Raw genomic sequence first — 10,214 nt, 5'->3', positions numbered from 1 at the left:
CACCCCCACCCCCAGGGAGTCCTCGGTCTCCACCGCAGCGGCCAGAGGAGTCCACGCGGGAGTCGGGTGATGGGCGGGTGTTGCGCTCGTGGGACGTCTGGGCCAGGTCTGAGGGGCTCCTGGGCGTGGCGCTCATCCCAGGTCACCTGGAGGACAGATGGCTGCGCCTGAGTTCAGGCGACCTTGGCTCCCAGACTGGGTGGGCTGCCCCTCCCCTCCCACTTCCGAGACAGGGCTCGCTGTGTACTCAGGACCTCACTACACAGCTGAGGCTGGACTCTGAACTCCTGGCGATCCTCCCGCCTCAGCCTCCTGAGTGCTGAGATGACCGGCGCCCAGCTCCTTCCGATCTTCCGTGATAGGACCTGCGGGACACATCGGTTCTTCGTTTTGTAGTCAGCCTCGGGTTTGACTTCAGCTCTTCGGCCGGCTCCGTGTGGTGCCGAGCGGCTTCTTTGTCCCCTCCCCGCTGCTGAGCCCCTGCTCCTCCTCTGGGAGACCCCAGGGGAGTCGGCCTTGCAGCTCGCTGCTGGGAGTGAGTGGAAGGACTCGCGCAGAGGGATTTGGGGTGAAGAACCGCTGCCACCATGCCGCAGACTGAGACGCTGCTGCGCGAGGACCAGGATGAAATCCAGGCCCGGCGCTCGAGCTCAAAGCCTGAGAAGACCCGGTGTTTCTGCTCCGGTCTGAAGGTGGGAGAGGCCTGGTGTCACTGAACAGGACACAGGCCAGGCGGGGGAGTCAGCTCTTGGGGCTGCGCTGCGAGGGACACCTGATTAGACGTGGCTCACCAGCGGGGGTGGTCACGGCCTCTGGGAGCACCTGGGGCCCTGCCGAGTTCACAGCAGGAAACACTCGTGATGTAACTCCGGGCTCGGAGGCGAAGGGTGTGTCAGTGCCGCCTCACGTGGTGCTCAGCACGATGGGAATCGAACCCCTGGACCTGTGCAGTGGCCCCTTCTGCTTCTGTTGGTGCCACCAGACTGTCACCATCTCTGCGATCCATTCCGCACAGTGACTGCTGCCCATGAACTGCATTCAGCGGCTTGGGCCCATCCGCACCCACCCGTCCATCTCACTTACAGAACCGTATATGACGCGTATCTGTATTTGCCCTTCTTGTATCTTCACAGCTGCACTTTAGATCAGTGTCTAGCTGAACTAAATTGCGGTTCAGGAGGTCGTTTTCCTTATCTCCGCTGACCGTTACCTCTTCCCAGTGCGCGCAGAGATTTATCCACTGGGCCGTGCATCCATGCACAGTTTCCAGTAGGAAGAGTAATGATAAATTGCTTCAACACTTCAGCTGTAGAATGGAGAACACGAAGGGTTCCTTAGACTGAAAGTCTCTGGCAGGCCCTCTTGACAGTGCACGCGTACTTACCCCTCTCGCGTGCGGACTGAAGCTCTATCTGCAGCGGGGTTTTACGCAGTGTTTGCCCGATTTTCCAGGTGTTTGGTTATCTTTTTACCTCCTGATTCTTTGGTTCAGTTTGAGGCACTTTGTGTTTCCTTCCGCTGGCCTCTTTTTAGGAGCAGTGAAGCGAGTGAGGTGTTTGCCCGTGGAAAGTGATTTTATTTGTCTTGAGTTCTGAATCTGGGCTCTTTTCAGGAAGACAGTGGTTTCAGTGCATTTCTTAAGGCTCTGCTGAGCAGCTGGAGTCATGTTGAGACACGCATCGCTGAACTTGAACGTGGTGATTTTAAAACTCTGTCCCGAGTACTGAACACGCGCACGCCGCAGGCAAAGGCAAACCTATGGACAGGACAAGGGCCGTCCCTCGCTTACAGAAAGCTCGGCTTACGCTGAATCCGTGCCCGTTAGGAAGGAAACTGGCCGCGAGGTTTGCAGTATTGGGATAGGTCTTAGAGCGCATAACCAGGATTCATGACATTTGAAAAAAAGTGTTCACAGTTTCCTAGTAAATATGGACCAATCTTGAAGAAAAATCATACGTTGGGAGATGGACATGGTGGCACACTCTGGGAATTGCAGTTGCTTGGGAGGCTGAGGCAGGAGGGTCACAACTTTGACACCAGCCTGGGCAACATAGCAAGACCCTGTCTCAACACAGACAAAGAAAAATTACTCTGGAATGTGAAACCAAAACTTTTGAGTTCTGCAATCCTTGGAAAGTCGCCTTTCTGCTGACACAACAGATACTAATTAGTCTTTAAGTGAGAAAACAGGGCAGGAGTCTTAATTCCAAGGAAAACATGCTGAGTTATAGCTTTGTAAAAGGTTTTGGGGGCTTGCATTTCATGACATAAGCACTAAAGTTATTTTTCTACGTAGTAGTTCATGCGGGCCAGTTAGGATTACTTCCCTTTTGTTTTATTTGGTGGCTATTTGGGGGGGCACATTGAGCACCCCAACTTGTTCCCCCCCAAATCCCAGGCTTTGAGCACCCCCCTGTCTACCCACGAGCTGTGGCCTCGGCTGCTGTCCCGGAGCCCAGTCCCCTCTCCTGGTCCCTGTCCCCCGGCACCCTCTCGGACCCCCCTTCCTTTCTGCCTAGGTCTGCCACGTCTCTCTATTTTTAAAGAGAATATTTTGTAAGAGTTTCTGTAGAACAAGATGTCATGCTACATTTAATGTCTTGTGCCTTGGTTTTCCCCACCAAATATTGCCGTGTCCCAGGTAGTAATGCGTCGGTGATGCTCCTGCAGGCTCCTGCATTCCTTCTTCCTGTGAGCTTTCGAAGAACAAGAATATTTTATTTGGATGAGGTCAGTTGATGAGGTTTTGCTTTTGGGGGCTGTACTTTTGTACGTTGTACTCAAAGAACTCTTTTCCAAATCCCAAGTTCCATTGGATGCCGTTTTGCTAAGACTTTTATGTCTTCTGTTTGAGTTCCTGGGTCAGCCACTTGGAATTCATTTGGGTGTAGGCGTGAGGCTTCGGTCACGGCGTGTTTTCGTGGGTGTTGTACGCGGGTGTCCTTGTCCAGCTTCTGTGTGTTTGTCTAAACTCTGTAGCACAGTTGTGTGTCTATTTCTGCATCTTACATTTTTTCCATTGACGAATAAGTCGATCCCTCCAAATTACCATATTTTATTAATCACTGCGGCTCTATATAGGGTTAATATCAGTGAGGTGATTATTGCTATCCATTTTCTTTATGTTTGCTTTAACTACTCTAGGGTCTGTAATTTTCAGTCCAAATTTTAGAATACATTTGTTTATGTCTGAAAAAAAAGACCATTTCTGGGATTTAGGTAAGGATAACATTAAACCTACAGATCACTTTGGGAATAATTAACATCTTTATTATGTTCGGTCTTCCAATTCATGGGCACAGCACATTTCGCCATGGAAAGTTGTTGGTCTCTTATCAGTTTCGGGATTTTCAGCACAGCGGTTCTGTACGTGCTTTGTTAAGTGTGCACCTACGTATTTCATCGTCTTCGGGACAATTGTAAATGGCATTAAGTTTACTCTTTCATTGTGATCTTGGCTGTGATAACTGGTGGTGAATGCAGTTAAACATCTCCTGGGGCACTTTATTTATTTTTTGGGGGAACCAGGGATCGAACTACCTTGCGCTTGCCAGGCAGGCGTGGCACCACCGAGCCAAATCCCAGGCCCTAGTTAGACATCTCTCCCACTTATTGACAATGTGTACTTCGGGATCTCTAAAGTATCTACTCCCGCTTCGTCATGAACCTGCCTCCTGAACCTTTGTCAGTCTTGTGTATTGCATGTGCTTTCTCCCAACTACAATGTGTCCTTTTTATTTACCTTAAAGTATTTTTTGATAAACAATTTTTAACATTTTAGTGTCATTAAAGTTATCAGTTCAATCTTGTTATTTGTAGTCAGTTAATTTTATGCCTTGGGGCCATGTAGAATTTCTATGTCTGAGTCCATGTGACTTGAACAAGCTATGTAAACATTTTTAGTGGAAGTAATTTTTTTCTTTTTTAGTACCAGGGATCCAACCTTGTAAGGCAGGCGGCGGCACCTCTGAGCCAAGCCCCCAGCCCATGGAAGTAATTTTTTAAAACAGAAAATATCAGTTTCCTTACTCTTGTAAATAATCAGAATGTGTTCCCTTTCTAAGAGCTTTTCTGAATCTCCAATTAATTACAAAGTGAAGTAATATTTCCAGCAGTTTTGCAAGAGGAAGAAAGTCACTCTTCCCTTGACTGTAAGTTTCCTTCAGAGAGACGGCATTTGAAGCTTAATCGGATTTGAATTTTCCCTAGTTACGTCCAAAAACCAAATTAATATCCACCCGTGGCCCATGGCGTTATTCCATCTTAGGGTTTTCTTGGTCTGTTACAGTAGGGCAGATCCCAGATTCGGAGCTGGTGGCTTTCTTCTCTTAACGGAGAGAACTCAGTGCCAAAAATCTAAACTATAAACTTTGGAGGAGTTGTCCGGTTGAGCTTCCAAAGTGAAGGCTGGAGCATTCCCCGGGCAAGTACATTTTCCTCCATCTGCTAACGGAATCTGGGTGTCTGGGGAGAAGCCCAGGTCCTCTGAGCGCACAGTGTGGGATGCGCATAGACAGTGTGCACTAAATGCCCGTGCCGACTTAGGGGCTCAGCTACTTTTAGGTTAAAGCCTTTGTTTCAGGTTAAAAACATTTTCTTTTTGTTTATGAGCTCTTCTGAATTTGAGTTTCAACACATAAATTATATTCAAAGTATTATTGGTATTTTAAAAACAAGTTAAGTAGAGATTTTCTTGGCCTGCAAGAATCTGAAAGAGAAACACACACAGGCACGCACATGTACACGTCCATATACACACACATGTACACGCACCCACACGCACCTGTACGCTCGCACAGGCACACATGCACTTTATGACCTCCAGTCCTAATATGAAAATTCAGGAAAAAGTCAAACATTCCTTTAAAAGCGCAGACTAGATTACAAAGCAATGCTACGAAAGGCACCGAAGATCCTGCATTAGAGGATTTATAGGAGGCTTTAAGAACATCCTGGCATTGGTGTGTCTTGAAGAGACAGCACAGCTGCAGGTGCCTTGGGCTCCTACACCCTCAGAACCATGAGAGATAAATGTTTATGAGGGGTTAAGGGAGAGGGACAGAGGAGACCAGTATCTGCACCCTGATAATAGAAATGGCAGCTTTCACCTGACTTAGCTCAGACCTACCTTACCTCAGGCATCTGCTTTGTGGGGAAAGCATCTCCGGTCACCCTCCTCTCCCTCATCCTGGGGACAGGGGCAGGCTCCTCTGATGGGAAAGTGCAGACAGTGCCTTGGTGCCCTGTGTGGGATCATTGGCAAACTCTCGGGCGCCATCCTCCTGCCTCAGCCTCCTGAGTGCTGGGATACAGATGTGGCCTCAGGCCCTGCTGGCTTCCTTATCTGGAGTTCTAATGAATGACTCTAAAAAACAACAAATTACCTGATGATCTTCAGGGACAAAAATCTCAGTGTCGCATAGGTGCAATATTAAAAAAAATTGAACAGAGGAGTGAATTCTTGGTCTCTTTTCCAATTTTGTCTTCTGAAAAGCTTCCCCTGAGCACACATCTGTACCTGTCTGAGCCGGAGTGTTCAGCCCTGCCTTCCCCTCACTCTGGACTGCCCGGTTCCTCCCCACTCCCTGGCGTCTCCTCAGCGGGCCTGGTCAGAGGCTGTAAGTGACCCACGGCCGCGCTCTGTCCCTGCAGAGGCCAAGTTCGTGTGCCCGAGCCCGGCCGTCGCCGACATCGTCATCCTGGTGGATGGGTCCTGGAGCATCGGGAGGTTCAACTTCAGGCTGGTTCGGCTCTTCCTGGAAAGCCTGGTCACAGCCTTCAACGTGGGCTCGCAGAAGACGCGGGTTGGTGCGTGTCACCGCCCAGACAGCAGGCGGGGTGGGGCTGCTCGGGGCCAGGAGTTTCAGGCTCCCCAGGGTGACCCCGGATCCACCAGGCCGGTGTCCCCAGGGGCACCTGTCTGCCAGCAGGTCACTGACCGTGGCCTGGACACTCTCAGTCCATCAACCATGGAATGCATTTCAAGTTTCAGAAAAGCCGGGCTAGTTCCCTGCTGGTTAACACCACCATCACCACCAGTAATAATAGTTCAGAGCTACAGCCTCTTTAAGAATTTATCTCATAGCAGTTTAAAAAGAAACAGCTGTCCAGGCAACGTATGGAACTTAAAAAAAAAAAAAGTGGAAATAGTTTCATAGTGCAGATCATCTTTGCCAAAAATTCTAAACAAGATAAAAATAATAAAAAAAGAGAAGAGTTTAAAATCTATGCGGGCCGGGGGTTTGGCTCAGTGGCACTGCGCCTGCCTTGCAAGCCTAAGGTCCTGAATTTGATCCCCGGTACAAAATAAAAAATAAAAAAAGGTGTAATAAAATCTATGAGCAATGTTGTAAATAATTAAGTAACTTGTCATTATTATAGAAAGTCTCATGGTTTAGGTTTTAGAAACCATTAAGGAATATCATTCCTTTGACAATAAATAGCAACAGCAAAAAAAAAAAAAAAAAAAGAAGTTTATGTCTCTTATTTAGCCACCCAGAGCTCACCCTCCCTTCCAGTGCCAGATGTCTAATTAAATACTAACTCACAAATGGCTGGAAAATGTGCACCCCCCATGGATCCAATGTGAGTCTTTTCACTGATGCCAGGGATGTTTTGAAAAATAGCCAGACAGAGAAAAAAATATCACAAAGATGCAGCCTTTAATCGCTGCAATTTCCTGAGTGGTCCCTGTGGTCATGTCTGTGGGCTGTGTCTTCTCCCCAGGTCTTGCTCAGTACAGTGGTGACCCCAGGATAGAGTGGCACTTGAACGCCTTCAGCACGAAAGATGAAGTCATCGACGCTGTGCGAAATCTTCCATACAAAGGGGGAAACACGCTGACCGGTACGTTTGCTCAGTCCACAGCCTTGGCAACCTGTCTTGCTGAGGAATCATGGATTACCTCATTTCACTACTTTTTAAGCATCAACAAAGTATTTTTTTTAACCAAAGCAGCTGCTAGAATTCTTTCTATCCTTTTCTCTTTAAATTGTTTTTCCTTTTTTTTGGTACTGGGAATTGAACTCAGGACCTTGTGCTTGTGAGGCAGGCGGTGGCACCACTGAGCTGAATCCCCAGCCCCCCTTTAAAAACTTTTTTTATTAGTACATAACTGTGGAATGTAACGACTGCACTCATTTTGGGAAGTTGGTGCACGGCACGTGACACACCTCACTTCTTCTCAGCTCCTGTCCCCTTCCCTCCCTCCATTTCTTGGTCTCCCTTTCCTTTCAACAAACATTGATCTCCCTGTTTCCTATCATGTTATCTTTTACCTTCCTCTTTCTTTGTATTTGGGATTTATCTCACTTAACACTATGGTTGCAAGGGCACCCATTTTCCTACAGTTGTCTCAAACCTACCATTCTTTATGGCAGCGTAGTACTCCACTGTGTGCAACACAGTATTTCTTTATGCATTCATCTGCCGATGGACATTTAGGCTTCTTCCAAGACTTAGCTATTATGAGTTGTTAACACCAAAAATTTTTAATGGACGCTTTCCCGGAGCCCAGCATTAAAAGTTAAAACCCAGATAGCTCATTTCTTTTGCTGTATGAAAATACTATCCTAGGGAGGAGTTGGTCCTAGAAGGTATAAAGCAGTCACCAGAAATAAGGAAGCTTCTAACCTTTGCTGGTTCATTTCCTCTGTTGTTGTTTTTTTTAACCCCATTTTGCCTCCACAGATCCTGACATTTGTAAGCAAAGTATTTTCTTCGTGCTTACTCTGCAATCAGTAGTTTTCTTGAAGATACTTGGGGATCTCTGGATTGCCGATATTTTAAATATTGACATTATAGTTACCACAGGAAACTTGTATAGTTGTGGGGTTTCCCCCGGTATTGGAGAAGGGAGCCGGGGCCTCGTGCCTGTCCTGTGTGTACAGATTTTATTCTTGCTGCAAAGCTCCTGCCTTTGCACCCCTCACATAGATGCACTACTCACCTTCACCAGTGAGGGCGCTGTTGCTGACTTCGAGGTAATGCACTGAAGTCTTCATTGCTTTGCCAATTTGAACCCTAATCTAGTGGAATTTCTGCTAATAGCAAAAAGATTTATTTTAAGAAGTTCTATAATCATATTGCAACATGTCATTTCTCTCTGGATGGGAAATGTCTTAAAAGACAGAAATATAATTATCACTGTAGATGAGAGAGAGAGAGAGAGAGGGAGAGAGGGAAGTTTGGGTTCTTTAGAACATCACAAATGCGACTGAAGGTGTAGTAATAATATTTTGAGACAGCCAGAAATGCGTGAGTGTTATTTTTCCAACCTGAATGATCAAAGTTTAGATTTTTTTGAACACAAGCTCATCAACATTCATTGGGTGTGAGTTCACTGTTCTTTTAAACTGGCAACTAGAGAGTAAAATGTCGGTCCGGTATCTTCTCCGTCTTTCATTCCTGTCACTTAACCTACTGTTTGGCACTTAACTGTGGCCAGTAGATAATTGTTGAATTGTTCGGCGGTCTCAAGCCTTTCTAAGATAACAATATTACCCTGAGTCTTAGAATCAGAATATTCATGAAAGATACAGACCCCCACAGAGTACTGCTTGGCCATAAAGAAGGATAAACATGAGGCATTTGTAGGAAAATGGATGCACTTTGAGATCATAATGTTAAGTAAAATACATGAAGCACCCAAGCTTACATAGCACCTAGTTTCTCCTATACAAAAACCTGAAAATGCCAATAAAGGTCAAAATAAAGATAGATGATAGGAAACAGGAGAGAGAGAGATCATTTTTGCAAATGGCAAGGGGAGAAAAAAATGGGGGGAAGAAAAGGAGGGAAGGGGTAAAGAAAGAGCTAAGATGTGTTATCTACACGCACCAGTTCTCCTTGGGAAAAGTGATAATTGTGGACTGCAAATGCGGATTAATAAAAATAAAAAAAATTAAAGTACATTGGCATTATTAGGGGGCAGTAATAAAACCATTAGGGCTATATTTTCCATTCATAAAAAGAAAGAGCAAAAGAAGTCTAGGGGTAAATTAAACACAGATTTCCCCCTGAACTGGTGCCCTGCTTGATTGTTTTTCTTACCTTTATTCTGGTGGATTTTAGTTTTTCATCAGCTCTACCAAGGACAAGGTCGGTGTTTAGGCTGCTATTAGAGGGGGCTGCTTTGTGCTTACTCTGCCTTTGCTTTCTTCTAGGCCTTGCTCTGAACTACATTTTTGAAAACAGCTTTAAACCAGAAGCAGGATCAAGGACTGGGGTTGCCAAAATCGGCATTTTGATCACAGACGGGAAATCCCAGGATGACATCGTCCCGCCCTCGAGGAGGCTTCGGGAGTCGGGAGTGGAGCTGTTCGCCGTAGGTAGGCGTTGCCAGTCAGGCTCCGCCCTCTGTGCCCTTCCTGGGGGCCTGGGCCTCGGCCCTGCTGGTCCCAGTTCTTACAGCCCCGCCCCGTGATGTCCTCCACAGGGTCAGGACCCCAGGTAGGACATGGAGCAGAAAACTGTATGGCCATCTCTTTTTTGGTTCTAGAGAGTGAGATCAATTCATTATTTTCAAGGAATTTAAGTCATTTATTTATTTATTTTTTGAGACAGGGTCTCTCTGTGTAGCCCAGGTTGGCCTTGAACTCTTGGTGATCCTCCTGCCTCAGCCTCCTGAGTGCTGGGGATTACAGGCGTGCAGCACCGAGCCTGCCTGGGTCCTGTACTATTTTAAAAAACCAGAGTTCTGGATATGCAGTATTACTGATTTGAAACTTCCCCTATGGGCAAGGATAGACTTGACATACATTCAGAATCACCACACATTTTTCATGCGATGCGGCTCTGTTCTTAAGTGTTGATATTTTCTAGGGCACAGGGAGGGCTTCTGCTAACAGGTACCAGCAAACTTTCTCAGCCGGAGAAAAGAAAAGCCTGATTTCCCAAGCAACCCTGAAATCCAAATCAAAATGCCACTGCCCAATCCTTCACGGGGCTCCACAGACATTTAGAGTTACTTGTTATAAGTAGTCGGTTCTGTTCTGTTTTACATTTTCAGTGTTTCTGCTTGGTATCACTTTGTAGTCCAGTTAAATGCGTTCCTTTCCCTGCGCTGATGAAGAACACGATGCAGTCTCCCGCTGACAAACTTTCTAGGAGACGCTTCTCCTATCAGAAGGGAGTGAGTACTCCCTACCTGGAGTTACATGCCAGTCACCAGAGGCGTACTGGGGGCTGCATGAGCAGTACAGGTGCCTGGGGCC

At 46.7% G+C, this 10,214-nt stretch overlaps 1 protein-coding gene across 2 annotated transcripts in view; it reads left to right on the top strand.

Moving 5' to 3' along the window:
* The window catches only part of Col14a1 (collagen type XIV alpha 1 chain), a 161,684-nt gene that overhangs the window by 26,007 nt on the left and 125,463 nt on the right, over positions 1-10,214 (top strand). For both annotated transcript variants that reach the window (XM_010619503.3, XM_010619504.3), the window contains exons 6-8: positions 5,653-5,808; positions 6,727-6,846; positions 9,165-9,329. In XM_010619503.3, the coding sequence (XP_010617805.1) occupies positions 5,653-5,808; positions 6,727-6,846; positions 9,165-9,329 (441 nt within the window). The remainder of the gene's footprint in view (positions 1-5,652; positions 5,809-6,726; positions 6,847-9,164; positions 9,330-10,214) is intronic.

This window comes from Fukomys damarensis, unplaced genomic scaffold (assembly GCF_012274545.1).
Source record: "Fukomys damarensis isolate Sample0158 unplaced genomic scaffold, DMR_v1.0_HiC HiC_scaffold_5, whole genome shotgun sequence".
Classification (NCBI taxonomy): Eukaryota; Metazoa; Chordata; class Mammalia; order Rodentia; family Bathyergidae; genus Fukomys; species Fukomys damarensis.
The sequence above is the reverse complement of the archived record's forward strand: the minus strand, read 5'-3'. Positions and strand labels throughout refer to the sequence as shown.